The 17,142-nt window shown below is 43.2% G+C and overlaps 2 protein-coding genes across 4 annotated transcripts in view; one reads left to right on the top strand and one right to left on the bottom strand.

Moving 5' to 3' along the window:
• Window positions 1–2,275, bottom strand: part of rcan1b (regulator of calcineurin 1b) — a 15,046-nt gene extending 12,771 nt beyond the window's left edge. Inside the window, exons 1-2 of the mRNA XM_024265252.2 lie at window positions 2,077–2,275; window positions 1,867–2,001 (exon numbers count right to left, since the gene is read on the bottom strand). Of these exons, the coding sequence (XP_024121020.1) occupies window positions 1,867–1,986 (120 nt within the window). The 5' untranslated portion in view covers window positions 1,987–2,001; window positions 2,077–2,275. The remainder of the gene's footprint in view (window positions 1–1,866; window positions 2,002–2,076) is intronic.
• Window positions 2,276–2,438: 163 nt separating this feature from the next.
• Window positions 2,439–16,248, top strand: LOC112142018 (chloride intracellular channel protein 5). Of its 3 annotated transcripts, none has more exons than XM_024265257.2 (6): window positions 2,439–5,750; window positions 11,592–11,701; window positions 12,894–13,019; window positions 13,634–13,740; window positions 14,739–14,920; window positions 14,998–16,248. In XM_024265257.2, the coding sequence occupies exons 1-6, from the start codon at window positions 3,693–3,695 to the stop codon at window positions 15,157–15,159; spliced, it is 2,745 nt and encodes a 914-aa protein (XP_024121025.1). In that variant the 5' UTR covers window positions 2,439–3,692; the 3' UTR covers window positions 15,160–16,248. The 3 variants fall into 3 exon arrangements, with proteins under 3 accessions (XP_024121025.1, XP_024121026.1, XP_024121027.1); XM_024265259.2 differs by lacking the exon at window positions 2,439–5,750 and adding an exon at window positions 9,803–10,008; XM_024265258.2 differs by lacking the exon at window positions 14,998–16,248 and having other exon boundaries at window positions 13,634–13,761; window positions 14,739–14,847.
• The last annotated feature ends 894 nt before the right edge of the window (window positions 16,249–17,142 follow it).

Genomic DNA, 17,142 nt, shown 5'->3' with positions numbered 1-17,142 from the left:
CAGCTACAGCTAAATTCCAAAACAGCCTGAAAAAAACTTTTTAAATACTCATAAGTTAGCCAGAATAGTTAGCATGCAGCTAAAATATTTGCTAAACACAGCCTAAAAAAACCCAGAAAAAAAACAAGTTAGCCAAAATAGCTAGTATGCAGCTACATTCCAAAACGGCATAAAAAAACATAAGTTAGCCAAAATAGCTAGCATGCAGCAGAAATAATAGCTGAATTCCAAATTAGCCTAAGAACTCGTAGCATGTAGCTGAAATATTAGCTAAAAAAGTCCGTAAAGCTAGCAGAATGCCATTTTAACTATCAACTTTACTACACTGACTCCATGTAATATAAAGTAACGACTAATCAACTATTAAAGTAGTGGTCAGTTATTTTAATGTTTGTTGATTAGTCAGTTTTTCTTCTGGCAGGACTTTTAGGACATTTGGAATAGTAGACGGCGTCATTAACTGTTTTTTTTAGAACTCTTTGAACCTACAATTCCAGAACCCAGCACTCCAGAAATGTCCTCTGTGAAAATAAAAGTGTGCATGAACGTTCACAAGATGACGAATATAGACCAGAATACATTGTGCTTGGACAACTTTAACAAAAATAATTAATTATCTAATTATTCATAAATAGTTTTCAGTAGAATTCTTGTGTTTCTAGACCCTTTTCACCGTGACGTCACACAAAATGGCGACAGGCCCGTCAGCGGGTTATGTAACTTCTGGTTAATGGATTTAGACCGGTAATACGAAGAACTGAAGACTGATTAACACAATTTTACATAAATAATAAAAGGTAATCTTACTAATTTCAACAGAAACATTTACAACATTTATTTTATGAACGTCCTGCTGAACTGTTTTCATTTCCTCTCTGAGATCAAAACACAAATGTTTGATATTCACCAATATTGAACGTTTTATTAAAAATATCATCCTTTCATTTGAGTAGATATTATTCTATTTGGGTGGAGTTATTTACACATATTTTAGGTGCATTCAGCACAAAATCCATTTGAAATTCATGCTAACCCTAACCTGCACAGATTTATCTTCCCAGGATAAATGTACTCGTCGTTCAACAGGATATTTTAGGGAATAATTGTAAAAACAGGAATGGTCTGGTTCAGTGAAAATGTTCAGAGCAGATATCGAGTCATGTAGTTTGAGCTTTCAAAATAAAAGCGGTCAAGTAAAAAGAAGAATCTCTGGGTGAACGTATTTTATAATATGTCATACAAATAGTCACTTAATATCTTTGGATAAAGCTTCCAATTAATTTGATCATGTTTTACCTTTATTTTCCTGCAGATCAGACACAGTTATGAACTAAACCAAAGAGGAGTGATGTTAGAACCACGGCTGAGCTAACAGCAGCTCACTGACCGCAGTAGAAAACATTACAACAGGAATAAGTTTGACTTTAATGACTGACTTTTACTCTGTTTACAATGGTTTTGCGAGCCTCATCTCATTTCCGGTGACTTTTATATTTGATTTAATCTAAAAATAAATAAATAAATAAATAGTCACCACAGTGTCCAAAGAACGTTGAAGTCCCAGGTATTAAATAGTCCTGAAATATATATATTTTTGGTAGTTAGTGAGTAGGAAACATATTCAGTCAAGTCTACATCATAACAAACGAGATATACAGTGAGTGAATTGGGACACAGCCAGCAGTCTAGAGGTTCGGGCAGTGAGAGAATTCGAACGCGGCCTTCCTGTCGCCTCAGCAGTTTCTCGTTAGAATGGCTCCATCTAGCGGTGATGGTGCCCAACAGAACCTCCCGGCTTTCTCTCCCGGGTCAGGCCTGCCCCGGTACGACCAGAACCGCCTAGAACCCCCGTCTCTCCGCGCTCACCTTCAGTCCGCCTTCGGCGAACAGGTCCTGCGGGACTCTGCAGGCGATCAGCGCGTCCGGCAGGTCGGTGAAGCGGACGTCCACCGCGGCCTCCTTCTCTCCCGCCTCCGCCTGCTGCATTCCGGCGCTCTGGACCTGAGAACACGGAGGACCGCGAGGGTCAGGCGCGCGCGCCAAACAACAACCGCTCCGCGCGGGTCCACAACTCACCCGCAAGGCGTAGAAAGAATCCGGACCGAGCCCAAACCGAACCTGCGCGACGAAGTCCGGCTAGAACAGACGGCGGGACCGAACCAGCCCCTACTCTTCCGTCCGTGTTGGAGCGCGTGCAGCTGCCTGGAGGTCAGCTGGGACTGCCGCGAGCTAACTAGTCTGAGAGGGATTAACTCTCACCGGCGTTAACCTGCTCTAATCCACCATGGAGGACTGCGGTTATAAACTTCCGGTTCTTCTCCTTCTGGTGACTTTCAGTGACAGCTGGTAAAGGGGGCGGAGCTTTGTCGCCATCTATCGCTCCGGAGGATGAACTACAGAATTGTGTTTTAGCAGATAAATAAAATAAAACAAATAAAATGTAAGTAATTAACGTGTTTTTTTAGATTAAAACTGTTAAATATTTTCCTGACATATATAAGTATTTGTGAATCAAAATATATGCAATCATAAGTAAATATCTATGTAAAAGGTGTGGTGTATTACACTCAAGGACATATTATATTCAAACATATTTTTACTTGACACAATCTTCTTGAGATGTTCCAGAATAGATGTAAAACATTTCTGGTTTCTGGTATACCTCACCTAACCACTGGAAATACATAAATGTAAAATATGTTAAATGAATGTGATACAGCAAAACAAAGAGAAAAAAACTAATCCCAATAAAAAAAGTAAAAAAGTTTTTGTTTTTGTTTTTAACTTCTCCCTAACAAGACAGTTATCACCACAAAAAGAAAGGGGAAACAGTGGTTGAGACAATTGGAAGATGATTTCAGAAAGGAGACCTTTTTTACCCGGTCTGATGTCATCATTTGGTAGGGCGGGGGAGGGGGGGTCACTATGTCAAAAATTCATTTTTTCCCAGGTGCTAGGTGTCTATGTCTCTACTGAAGTCCATTGGGTGGATATTTCCTGTTTGGAATGAGATGGGGGACGGGGATCACTCAGTCCAGTTCTCATATACAGTCAATGGTTGATATTGTTCATAAAAGGAGAGATCAAATCTAGTAAAAGAGTGTGAAGTATTTATAGAACCTCTTCTTCCTGGACGCTAGAACCGGGCGTCTGTACTTTGATTTTCATGAGACTCGATGGTCATGAACTCTTGGCGGTGTTTTTCTCAGTGAAGTGAGAGTGAGGGCGGTGTTCATTCCTGGGCGGCAGGGTTTAAGCCTCCGGTCATGTGGGGATCAGCCGTCACCTAATCCCCTCAAGAGGGAGAGAAGGAGCCGGAGAGGAGGAAAGTCGGCGTGATGCCTTCACGGAATTAACCAGACACGTCTCATTTTTATTTTAGATTTACTTTAGGAACGTTTTTATGGTTTTAACATCGTAGTTTGTAGTCTGTAGCATTTGGGACATCCAAAAAGTGGAAAAGTTGTGTTTTTTTCTACCTTATTGCTTTTGGCTTACAAAAAAACATATTTTTTTCACATTTATTTCCTTCATTTGGAACCACTTTGGCCTCCATTTATTGACACCTTGGATTTTGTTCACTATGCGTCCTTAAACCTCGTCTGGACCCCGGACCTGATTCCATCAACTTGTCGTCCTGGACTCTGGGGCAGAGGTTCCCTGCTGGTTTTTGGCTTCCTCCGTCCGTCCCCATGGCTCAGTCGAGCTCCAACGCAAACCCAGACGTGTCAAACAGAGCGGTCGTCCACAGCCCGCTGTCTGTCTGCTCGGACCGGGACGCCCAGGACGGCGTGGAGGCAGAGGAGGACGAGGAGGTGGAGCTGGCCGAGGAGGTGGGTGAGGATGTGCTGATGATGGGCGAAGCTGAGGAAGGAAGTGGGGAACAGGGTGGAGGTGAGGACCAGAGCGGCATAGAAATGTCCCTGCTGTCAAACGGAAGACGTAAGACGGAGACTGAGGGGACGGAGTTGGAAACAGGTGAGGAGGAGAAGATTGTGGAGACGACTGAAGAAGAGACCACGAAAATGGGTGAAGGTCATGACCCTTCTCTTGTATCAGTGAATGCTGACGGAGCAGATCTCCAAATGCTGAACAGCAGTGGAGATCACAAAGCAACAAACAGGGTGGAGTTTGAGGAGAAAAAACTGGACGAAGAAGAAAATCCTTGTTCTCCTGAAGACAGGCCTGCAGGGATACCTGATGACCTCCAGGAGGACGCTACTGAAAGCCCAGATGATGGAAAAACAGTTGCAGGGCTTGAGGGAAACACCTCAGAAGAAAAACACCAGTTTACATGTGTCAACGGGGAGACTACAGTCTACCAGGAACCTGCGGAGAACTGTCAAGAAAGCACCACAACCTGCAGAGCCATGGAGGACGAAGCTGTCCAGGAAAGTGTTCAAGAAGCTGCTAGTTACAAGTTAGAACTTCCAGAAGTGACACCTGGAAATCCAGAGCAGTGTCAGTCAGGAGAGGGTACTGAGCAAGCACGCGATTCCCGAGGAGGGGTTGAACTTCAGATAGTTGTGAAGACCACCACCTCTGAGATGATGGATGTAGAGTATGTGGAAGAGGCAGAAGAGGTTGGAAATGAAGATCTTGGGCAGCAATACAGCGAAAGAGAAGATCAAGATACACAGCAAAAGAAACCAGAGGTTCCGGATGGAGAGGAGGTGCCAGGAGGCGGACAAGTGGATGAGATAAAGGAAGGAACCACAGATGATGGCCCAGACCAGGAGATACCTAGAACCGAGGAGAAAACGGACCAAAAGAACCCAGTTCTGCTCAGCGCTGATTGGAGAGAACATCTCAGAGAGGAGCTGAGACAACGAGGCGTGGTGGAAATGAAGGAGGAGGCGGGAGAGCTGGAGGAGGTGGAGATGGCAGAAGATCCGGTGACTGTGTTGGACGATGAGATTGAGGACATAGACCTGGAAGTCGTTTCAGGCAAGGACGAGAAAGGAGGTCAGGAGAACATTCAAGTCCAAGAAGAAAGGATTGGAACCAGAGAAGGCAAAGACAAGAGTGAAGACACACAGAAAAAAGAGAAGGAAGACGTGAAAACAGATCACAAAAATGAAGAGAAAACACAAGATTTAAGGAAAGTAGAAGAAGAGAAGAACGAGAAACTAAAAGTCATCAAAAGAGAAGAAGAGAAGGAGGATAAAGACGTTAGAAAAGAAGAGAAGAAAGAAGCAAAATGTCAGGATGGAAACAGCAAGATGAAGTTGGACATCAAAGTAAAGGTGAAAGGACTAAAAGAGTCGATGGAGAATGGGATGTGTCCACAACAACTGTCCGGGAAGGAAGAACAACCAGGAGCAAAAGTCACGTCCCTGAGGAGAAAGGACAATGACTGGATCATCAAGGAGCCACCTGAGAGTGAACACACGGCCGAGGCGAAAGACTGGAGGAAAGACCTGAGACCCGTCAGGAAGGAACTGTGGGAAACCACCAAAGACTGGTCCAAGAAGGAGGCCGCGCCTGAGGTGAAGCGCTCCCAGAAGAAGGAGGACTGGATCAAGGAACTGAAGTCGGTGATCAGAGACGAATCCAAGAAGAAGGTGGAGCAGGTGAAGAAGAAACGGGTGGTGCTGATGGATGAAGGCCGTTCGTTCATCCCGCAGCATGAGAGGCGGGAGGAAGTCAAACTGCTCTCCCACAGGAAGGTGGAGAGCCCCCCACCGGTACTGCGGAGGGAAACCCGGATCGCCCAGGAGGAGGACCACAACATCGCTCTCTATGTGAAGGTAAGCACAAGCGATACACTGCCAGTCACGTGACATGTTGGGATTTTATGTTCTAAATAGTCAACTCCGGGCCTCGAGGGCCGCAGTGTCAACATGATTTCCAGATATCCAAGCCCTACTCTCTGATTACCTGGTCAGGTGTTTCCTGCCAATAGGAACACGCCAGAGCAGAGTTTGTAGGAAAACATGCAGGAATGTGGCCCTCGAGGCCTGGAGTTCCCTACCCCTGATCTAAGGCACGTTTGGTATAATATATGTATTTTTGTTAAATCAAAAGCCTGTAACCTTTTCTTCATTTTACACCTTCCATCCGTCTTCTAAACTCATTGAATCCTTTTTGGGGTCACCAGCGCTCGTCCCGACCACTATTGGGGCGACCCAGGATAGGTCGCCACTCTGTTACAACTCCTAAGAACCAATTCTAAGTTGGGAGCCACTGTGCATTTTTGCAGATGTTGTCCTTCACCTAACCTGGACCTTCATCTTTCACAGGGTTCAATGTTGTGACTGAAGTCAGAGTTAGCATCGTTGAGTCTCAGAAAACAATGGTTTGTTCTGTCCATGTGGGTTGACTCTGAGAACTTCAACTGTATCTATTTTCTAGACCATAGTTCCCACTTTCTCCTGGGGAAACTCACCTGTGACGGAGAGCTTTGAGTCAAGAACAAGGTCCAAGCCATTCCAGAGAGTTTTGTTCTAGGAGCTATAAATGGAATTCTTAGCTGCTCCAGGTGGATTAGGAAGCTCCATGGCAGCTCCTCCACCGATGTGTGACCTTGTGACCTGTTGATGCGATAAAACGGTCAAAAGGACTTAGACAAGCATCGATGCATTACCTTCACTTGTCTAGAGCATATATGCATCTTCTGATCCCACTTGGCCCTGTTTGGGGTTGCTGGAGCCTATCCCGGTACTGTTGGGTAGAAGGTGGAGTTAACCCCAAACAGTTCATCAGTCCATTGCAGGACAACACTCACATTCATACCTGGGGGACGATATAGAGCCAGTAATGAACCCATGAAGAACTTTTATGGAACTTTTTTAACCGGAGAAACCCCACGAGGAAACAGGAGAACTCCACACAGAAAGAACCCAGGACCTTCTACTGTGAGGTACATTTAGAAAGGAGAAAACAGACGAACAGTCAAGATAGAGAACTTCACAATGATCTAATTACCTGATCCTGTTAGGACAATGGAGCCTTTGTTAGGAACCCTCAGGGCATAACTGTGGGCAGAGTAACAGAAACCTACAGCTGATCCAGGTCCACGTGTGAACTTTAGAGTCGGGGGTAACTTGCTACAAAAGTACTGGATTACAGTAACATATTACTTTCTAAGGCTATACACTGGTTCCGTGATTGTTTCTGCTGGGAGTTCACAGTGTTTGGTCCAGTTTTTTCTCAAAGCTACTCGTCTTGTTGTGAGCTAGAGCTTTTGAAACCTGCTTTTATAAGATATTGTTGTTTATGTTGTAGTTTTCTTGACAAAAACAAACTTCATCAAACATAAACAGTGTCACTAGTAATATTCATGAAACCATATTGGCCCTCAAATAAGTTAAGCAATGCATTGTGGTAAATGTTTCTCTCCAGATTTTGGATTCAACTTTACCAGCTGTTTCAGAAAACGTAAAAAAAGGAATGAACTAAACAGGCCTTCTTAATGCATTCTTAAATCCAGTGTCCACACTGGACTGTCACTACCTGATACTAGCACATGTACCTATAGTGGGAGGAGACGGTGTGAAATGTCATAGTGGTGCAAATCAGGTAAATTTTCTTCCAGGCTTTTTCTTTCACACCTCTATTCCGATATATGAAAGACTTGGTGTTGTCAAAGTATCAATTTCTCCTCCATAAACAATTTTCAAATGGTTGGTACTTTGGTATTTTGAAAAGAACGTCCAAATCTGAGTCTCTGATTGGTACAATTTCAGTTGTGTAGCTTTCAACAAGTGTCCAATGGCCATGCTTTTTTTTTGTATGGAGCCCAAAAATGAACTTCGAACTTGTGTAGTTTTGAACACAGAACAATACACTCACTTACTTTCTTATTGGAGCTGGGCGTTAGAATGTACGTTTCCAAACCCATTGTGAACATTGCGTTACAGTGCCTCATTCCGTCTTCCCCTTCAGCGCTACATTCCTATCCAGGGCTTAAATCCAGGGGGTAATAAAAGAGGCTAACGGAATATCTAAGAACCACCTCACTTGGACCATAACAAGCTCCCTCTCCACACGGCCCAGTGGCCAGACAATTGCATCCTTTGTCCGGGGCTGTCTTGGCCCCACAGACAGAGGCGGTAGGGAACATGATGGACCAGTTCAAGTGTCCCATTGTGCTGGGCATCCACAGATGGAAGATGTTCTGTCAGAAGACATCGCCGCCATATGTGTGTGCTGTTTGGTTTGTATGAGACGTGGTGTGAAGGTGAAGTTGGCCCACAGGGTTAATCTCTGCATTCTCACTCTGTAAGCTGATTAGCCTGCTGTTTGGTGCCATGAGCTTAGACCCAGTAATAGCGCCAACGACAACAGACTCTGTCCTTGTTACCACATGCACATAAGGCGAACCGGACTCATGGTTCGGTCACTAACTCAAGGAAATGAGTTCTTTACCCACAGACCTGTGAGTCAAGAACTTGTGAGTGTAGGGTGGCAGATTTGTGATTAGCGATGATTCCTTCTGATTAGAAGGTTGTTGGTTCACATCCTAAGAATGACAGGATTAAACCTGGGAGAGAGACACACCAGTGTTTGTCCAACCTTTGTAAACCAACAACGGCGCCCTCCAGAGAGATTATGACCTCCGCTGCTCCAGTGAAGTCGCTTCATTGCAGTACTTAAATCAGAATGGCTTCTGGTCAAATATTTTTGAATAGTCGAATGTTTCCAGTTTTTTATTTACAATAGTCCAACTTTTCATTTCAGAGTAACTGTACATAAAGTAGGATAGTACATAAATAAGCATCTGAAATGGGAAAATATGACCTGGAAATGATTGATAGACCGAGATACACTCATCTATTCATCTGTTTTCTGAATCTGGTCAAATCCAGGTCCCTGATTGGTCAAAGTTTAACTGTTTGAAATTCAAACATTCGAAAGTTTAACTGGTTTAACTTCCAGTGCATGTTGTTGATGCGGTTTTGACGCATATGCCTGAAGCTCCGGCATGCAGGCGTGTCTTTTCATTGAAAGCAGTCGCTTGAATACCAGTTACCAAGGCTGGTGTGTACGGTGTGTATCAGCCCCATACCACCACACATCCACTTCTATGTTTGACAGCTGATAGTACATACAAGGCAATGTTGAGTATTCTAGAGCTCACAGGTGTGGTTCCAAAGTAGGAATCAATTTTCTGTTCCCTGGAATATTCTCTGAAATCCTGAAATGTACATTTTTTTTCCTGTATTAAGTTACCTCATCGTTTTTTTTAACACCTCTGACAATTAACAGGTTTATTTTGAACCATTTGAATCTATTAATAGGCTTTACCGACTTAAATTGAAGGAAAAAAGTCACTTTGGATGATTTGGTTGACCCAAACCCCTTCAATGGCAATGCCCATGAACTCCTTCTGACACCATTGAGACGTAAGACCTGCACACCTCCACGCTCAGGTGCTCAGTGGTTAAACGTCAGGTCTGGTCGTTTGGATTGATTGCTGATCCTCTCAGCTGCAGCTTTACTCCACACAAGACTCCGCCCCATGTGTTCATGTGTTACCAGGACTCAGGAGGTCGACCCTCTGGAGACGTAGGGGTTGAGAAACCTGTCAAGGTTAAATCCATCACTGGTAGGAGTAGTTTTCAGTCACTCCAGTCCATTCTGTCAGTAGAGACACACGGTTAGTAACTTGTATTTGTCAAATATTCATGAATCATTTCATTGCTTAGAGTTAGAACCAACAAAATAAACTCCTTTATATTCGATGATGATCCATCCAGAAATGGACTCGGTTTGTGTCCAAGTCCAGATGGTAAACAAGACTGTAATGCTCCGTGGGCTCGGCATTCATGGCCCTCACACAGAGGCATTGTCTGTGTGGGTCAGAGGAGTCAGCGAAGGCAAGCAGCAGACTGGATGTGCTGCCTGGGTGTATTTGAGGAGGTTTGTTGTCACAGACCGACTGGCTGTGAGTCCCGTCGGACTCTCTATCAGTCCCGGTTCTGTCGGACGTGACGGATCGTCATGTCCTGGTTTGACATTGCCAGAAGAAAACTTGGCTTCCCTTCTATTGAGTTGTTTGTGAAGGTAAGTCCACTCTTTTCCAGTTCCACCATCATTTAGGCTCGCTGAAGTCCATTTGAAACTAAAACTAAAGTTAAAAACACCGATTTGTGTTTGTCCTCTGAAGTTTTAAGGTCAAGACTGTTTGCTGGACAGTTAATTAAGATGATCTGTCTTTCTAGTAGAAAAGTTCAAGAGGAGCCGTCCTGACTGAACTGCCTTCAGACTAAATGATTCGTTTCACTTTGGGGGCTTTATCAACTACTAGAAAATAATAATATTCTTGTCAGATTAAATGGATTTTCCATCAAATCACCTCCACCAAAGCAGGGAATGGTTGCAGACGTTGATGTATTTTTCTGTGCTGTAGAATTAGGATTTATCCAACAATTAAGAATTCTCTTCGTATCTTTTATTCTTCGATGTCTTTCTAACCATCTGCACTCTACTTGTTCACTACAACCACCCTCGTCCTCCATCTCTACATCCATGAACCTCCTCTCTGGTCGTCCTCCAGACCTCTTTCCTGATGTCTCCAACCTCAGCATCCTTTTACCAACATCACAACTGTCCAAACATCTCCATCTGCTTCCCTATCTCCAAAACATCTACCATGACCTGTTCCTCTGATGGATTCATTCCTGATCCGAACTGTCCAAAGCTGTTTCAGACCCTTTCAAAATAAAATGTCTAGAACGTCTTGTAGGTCAAAATGAAACTAGTGGGTTAAGTAAACATACCTGGACATGAAGTTGTACAACACAAAAATGAGACATTTTTTCAGGAGAGATCATAGATCTGCAAACACTTGCCAATATGTCAACAGTAAAATTCACCTTTGATGTTGACTTTTACTTTGGAGTTTTTAGAGAGGTCGTCACAAACACACCTTAGATCCATCACAAAGTTAGTTTTTATATTTAAGAAGAAAGTCATAGTTAGGGTCTAAAGCTGATTGTGTGTTGCTTGTTCTCTTGAAAAAAGGTTAAATTGGTTCTGTATCAAGACTAGAGAGTTTATAAACTCCTAAAAAGTTGGTTAAAATCCCCAAAATTTAACGTTTAAAAGCTCTGACAGCAGCAGTGACCTCATTTCTCAACATTTGATCTTTAGTTCTCATTATGGAAAATTGAGTTTGTAAATTCAGGAAATTCTAGTGTGTTGTTCTTCACGGTGAGCTAATTTTAAGAATAAAAAACTGAATCCTATTTTATAGTATTAAAAGTATCAACACAGTTTCACAAGACTTTTTCCCCCATTATTTATGCTCAAGGATTGTGACAGACTGGAACTAGTCCAGGGTGTACGTCACTTTACCCCAACTGTAGTCAGGACAGGCTCCAGCAACCCCAGTGACCCTGAAAGGATACAGCAGGTTAACAAAATAGATGGATGGATGGAATATCTGTTTATTTGTCCATCTTTTTTTGTCTTTTGGCGGGACAGTCCCAGCTTTTCTTGGCCCAGGCCTACATCCAGGCTTATATTTCACAATAAAATTCTGGGCAAAGATTTCCAAGGATTGATACCCAAAACTAAGGAATCCAGTACCGGTGGAGCAGACATAGCGATGCAGCTCAGTGGTTTCCATGTTTCTGCATTTACAGGCAGGAAGTGACGGGGAGAGAATCGGGAACTGCCCTTTCTCCCAGAGACTCTTCATGATCCTGTGGTTGAAGGGAGTCATCTTCAACGTCACCACAGTGGACCTGAAAAGGTAAGAAAACACACCAAGATGAAAATGTTACATTGTGGACTGCTGGCCTTCAGCGTCTCCTTTGAAGGCTCAGAGGCGATGAGTCTGTTTCCATGCCAACAAACATCGTATAGTTATTATGACTTTTGTGACCATGGCAACGAAAATTCTGGTCTACATAGTATTGAATTATGATTCATTTGGGTGATCTGTGAATGTCATGATATAACTTCATTTCAAATTTTATCTTCTTTTAGTAAAGATCATCAATATGCATGGAGCTCTTCAAGTGTCTTTATGGTTAATATTATATCTGATTTACTGAAACCTTTTATTTGCCAAAGCTTGACCGAGCAGCCCAAAATGAATGTCATTGTGTGTTATTTTTATTAACTTTAACAACACACACGTTCTATTTGACGTACACTGATCATACCTTTAGCTTTGGTAAAGTGAGAGCTAATACGTCTGCAAACAGCAGCCACCACCTTGATGCTAGTTACTGTTTATATAACACATTCTCCCAACTCATCACATATTGACGTTTGGTTAAGGACCCCTCCACATCTCTCTTTAAGATTTTGGGTGTCCCCATCTCATCATTTTTTGACGTACTGGCTGTTCCCATTAAATCAGGGCCGCGAACCAGAACCAGAGTGCACCAGTACTGGTTCACATCCAGTACCGCGTCTGGGTGCGGTTTGCACCTAGTCCCATGTCTGGTACCAGCATCTGGTACTATGTCTGATGCCGAATTAGGGTACCAGTAGCAGATTTGGGTACTTATCCTGGACACATCCCAAGGACCAGTGCAGATCCGGTACCGTATCCCGTACCACGTCCCGAGGCTTGCGGACCCTTGAGTTTATGAACTGGTTGGGGACACCAAAAACATCAAAAAGTGACGCGGAGGGGTCCATAACTGAACATCAGTATGTGACAACATGGGGATGAGAATGTATACTCCGGAAGGAAGAAAGAGTGGCTGCTTTGGATTCTTCCCTCTATTTGTGGCGGGGTTCTTCTTGTAGCGAGCCAAGAGTCTCATGGTGCCATTTGTCATTCATTCATTCATTCACTTGTGGTGTCCATGTCAACAGACTCACGGAAGACCAACGTTTCTGATGAAACTGCTTCAAGACTTTCTAATTAAAAGAGTTGTCTTAGGCGATACCGTTCACCATGGTGACTAGTTTGACTTTGTGGTTGCCAGGAAACCGGCTGACCTACAGGACCTTGCTCCGGGCGTCAACCCCCCCTTCATGACTTACAATGGAGAAGTCAAGGTGGACGTTAACAAGATCGAGGAGTTCCTCGAGGAGAAACTGACCCCACCTCGGTACGCAATACGTCATTGATTTAACAATGCACCAATCTACTTCTGATCCAATTTAGGAGGGACTTGTCTTTATTGTGCTTTTTAATGTGTATAAGTCCCACCATGTTGTATTTGGTGATATTTGATTGTCAACTGTAGGAAAGTTGGGTTTGACTGTTAACCTGCTTAAGTAAATAATTAGGCAGACCATGAATGTTGAGTTGTTTTTCCACTGGTTCTTTGGACTAATGGAAGTATAGTACTTTGTAATCATTTGTAGAACTGGCCTGTCCAGCATTCCCATATTGTGCCATCACAGTCAGGTTTCTCCATTCTTTCAAATGAGTTTTTCTCCAAACTTCTTGGCCTTTTCCCATGGCTGGTCTTGATGACCATAAAATTAATCTTTTTTTAGGACCAACTGTTCGCGACCCAACGTTCATTTGAGTAAATGGTTTTCTTTGGGTCAAAGATAAAGACGTTTCCTGAAGGAGCAGCCCTGAAACACACCAAACTGTCATTGTCTGTCAGGATAGATGGTAGCATCTCAGTATCTGTAGTGTTTGGTCAGTGGACAGTATGGGAATACTCCGCATACAGGTTTCTACAACTGCTCTCTGTCTCTTTGCTACCAGCTTCCCCAGACTAGCTGCCAAACACCTTGAAGCCAACACCGCTGGGATTGACATATTCGCCAAGTTCTCAGCTTACATCAAAAACCCACGAAAAGACACCAATGACGGTAGGAAACCGTAACCATGAGGTCAGTGGCTGTTGTGACTGAAGTTTTAAAGAAGTAAAACAAACCGAGAGGACGTGGCCACAGACAACAATGTGACACAGAGATGGCACCAGAGCCTCATTAGCCAGAAGTCCTTGACTGAAGTTCATGCTCTTCCTTAGAGAAGGACCAGAATCTTCTAGTATAGACAATCAAATTTGGCTTCTCGCTGTAGTTGTGAAATTTCCGCTTCCTGCTAATGATGAGCTTAAGATGGTGTTTGGGCGCCATCTTGTCTGCAGCCAGGTTCCCCTTGGACAAACTGACAAAGAAACTTTAGTCTGTTCTGGGTTCTACTCTGGACCCTCTGGAGGTAAAAGAAGGTTTTTGTTGGATAATGACCACTCAGGATACACTTTCACATGGCCTAGAACCTACTCTTGAAAAAATATTTGATCAAAAAATTCCAAGTTTGGTTCCCATTCTGGACATCCACGGTTAATACATTTGTATCTCACATCACTAAGGACGGTGTTTAATCTGCTCAGCAAAACAATCGAACTTCTTAGTGTCCTTATATCTGAGGGACACTGTTGTATAACCAATGTGTCCAAATTTGCTCACTAATCACTACTTAGTGCACGATTTAGGGCATTCGTTGTTCTGTCAGTCTCCAAATTGACAATTCCAAAATCCAGTGCCCTAGAATGATCCCATCAACGCCCACGAGATTTACAAATATAGACCACAATGCATTGCATTTGAACAAATGGGAGACACCACCGTTGAGAAGAAGTAGTAGCTAGCAAATGTCCAAACTTCCTTAAAATCCAGAGCAGTGTAGTCTTGAACTTTCCAGTCTTTTAGGGATTAGGGAGAAAATTTGGACATTACCGTAACAGACACATGCAGTATAGGATTTATTGACTAGCATTAGCGTTTGGGGTTAGCTTGGAGGACTTTTCTACTTTTGTCTTAATGGGATTCCTGTTTAGAGTTCTACCTCTCTTCGATCCCAGCCTTAGAGAAAGCCTTGTTGAAGTCTCTGTGGCGCCTGGACGACTTCCTGAGGACCCCCCTGTCCGAGGAGATCGACGCAGACGCCTCCGGAGACCTGCCTGAGTCGTCCCGCAGCTTTCTGGACGGGAATGATCTCACCCTGGCCGACTGCAACCTGCTGCCCAAGCTGCACATTCTGAAGGTTTGCAACATTCGGATTTCTGATTGTTCCCACCAGGTACCACCAGCGGTAACCTCACCTCTCTGTATTCTTGCCAGGTTGTGGCCAAGAAGTACAGGGGCTTTGAGATCCCAGCTGATATGACCGGGGTGTGGAGGTATCTGAAATGTGCCTATCAAAGAGAAGAGTTTACCAAAACCTGCCCTGCTGACCGGGAGATCGAGTACGCCTATTTAGACGTCGCCAGAAGGATCAAATAAGATCGGTTCACGTCCGACTGAGCGAAAAACCAACAAGAAACGAAAATCTAGATGAGTAGGACAAGAAGTAGGAAACTAGACGGAGAGATGCATCATTAGGGACCGTAAGAGAGGAAAAGCAGCTCCAGTAAATAGACCAAACCCACCTGACAATGAATTAATATGGGATTTTGTGTATGTAGCCTCAACTCGATAATCATTTTTAGCAACACAAAAAAAGAAAACTACCAATTATATGGTCACTCACAGACATATCGATTTCTTGTATTGTTTTTTATTTATGTATTTTTATGTTTATGCTTCAAATGGAAACAAGTTTCCTTCAAACACAGCAACGATTATCACTTGGAGTTAGCGGGCATTCACACGGGTCCATCCGTACCGTACCCGAGTACACTTGACCCCTAACTCTGCCCATGTGGCCGTGCTCTGAGCCGAAGCACCTGTAGGTGAACTGTGCTGAAGCTGGCTTGCACAGGTGAGTTAGTTTAGTGGACGACCTCTTTTGTCTGTGCGTAGCACGGCACACAACCACAACAAACACGACAGAATATATTTGATAGGAAATGTTACATTTTTAGAAGGTTTTTCACGTTCTACACATAAAAATAACAATCTAACACAATAATCTGGCAATCAGCAGATATTATGAGAACGGATTATGAGTGATTGTGTAATTTTAGAGTTTAAACAACTCCACAGATTAAACATTTTAATTACCAGCCTACTACTGGCTCAAAGGTAACGATTTATCTAACTATTCCTTCAACTCTATTCAACAATTTTGGTTTAAAATCTTAATCCACTTACTTCTTGATAATAATCTTAACATAAAGTAAATTTAAGCCCATCTGTGTAACTCTAGAAAGTAAACTTAACCTACAAGTGTGTTATTTTCAGACACTGACCTCCGTTCAGGAGTCTAAAGCCATAAAAACCAAGACTGGATGCTTTGGTTCTCTTCAGATGACCTTTTGTATTGCTCACATGCTGTTTTTGACAACTGGACTTTCTTACATCTTTGTGAACAACAATGCTCCAAATCTGTTGTAAATGTAATTCATGTAATAAACCTCTTAGAAGGAAAAACCTTCATTTTCTGCCTCATTGAAAGGATTATTTCAGGACCGTCTGATTCAGTGGAATTCAGACTTTGTGATTCATGATGATTTATTTGTTGGTTGTGAGATTTTTGTGTCGCTTCAGAAAAACACAACTGTTCATTGCATGAAAACTGGCTAATCCTGCAGCTGCAGCCTTCTGCTCAAAAGTCAGATACAAACCACTGTTTGTTGAGAATCGATGACATCATCACTCTGGAAACTGTCAAAGACGGAATAAACCCAAAATCTCTTTTAAGATTTTTCTTTCAAAATGAATCCAAAGAAACCAAAACACACGTGTTGGGGATATCCAAAGAAAGTTTTGAAATTATTATGGGATGGGACCACCAGGTTAAGTCTCTAATCACAGTTAAAAAAGGGACAAAAAATTAAAATGGTTGCTATGGAGATAAAACCAAAAGAAAATCCCTAATTTTGACAAAAAGTGTTTGTAGTTTTATTTTTATTTTACAATAGGTTACAATAAGTGGAATGCAGTTAAGCTGTAGGGTTGATAGTTTAATTCCCAGATTTTTCAGTTAAGCGTCGAAGTATCTTTGAGTGGTAGTCTGCTGGTGTAGCTGCTTCACCTTTCACGGGGCGGCCGTGGTGCAGCGGTAGGGCGGTCGACTCCTGATCAGAAGTGAGCGGGTTCGACTCCCGCCTTGCACGCCCATGTGTCGAAGTGTCCTTGGGCAAGATATTGAACCCCGAATTGCCTCTGGTGGAAGGTTGGCGCCAGTGTTCGGCAGCGGAGCCACCACCAGTGTGTGAATGGGTGAATGGGTGAATGGGTCTGTGACTGTGAAGCGCTTTGGGCCCTCGAAGGAGGGTAGAAAGCGCTATACAAGTATTTACCATTTTCGTGTTTTTTATTGGT

This window comes from Oryzias melastigma, linkage group LG2 (genome assembly GCF_002922805.2).
Source record: "Oryzias melastigma strain HK-1 linkage group LG2, ASM292280v2, whole genome shotgun sequence".
NCBI lineage: Eukaryota > Metazoa > Chordata > Actinopteri > Beloniformes > Adrianichthyidae > Oryzias > Oryzias melastigma.
This window is presented reverse-complemented; position numbering and strand designations above follow the sequence as displayed.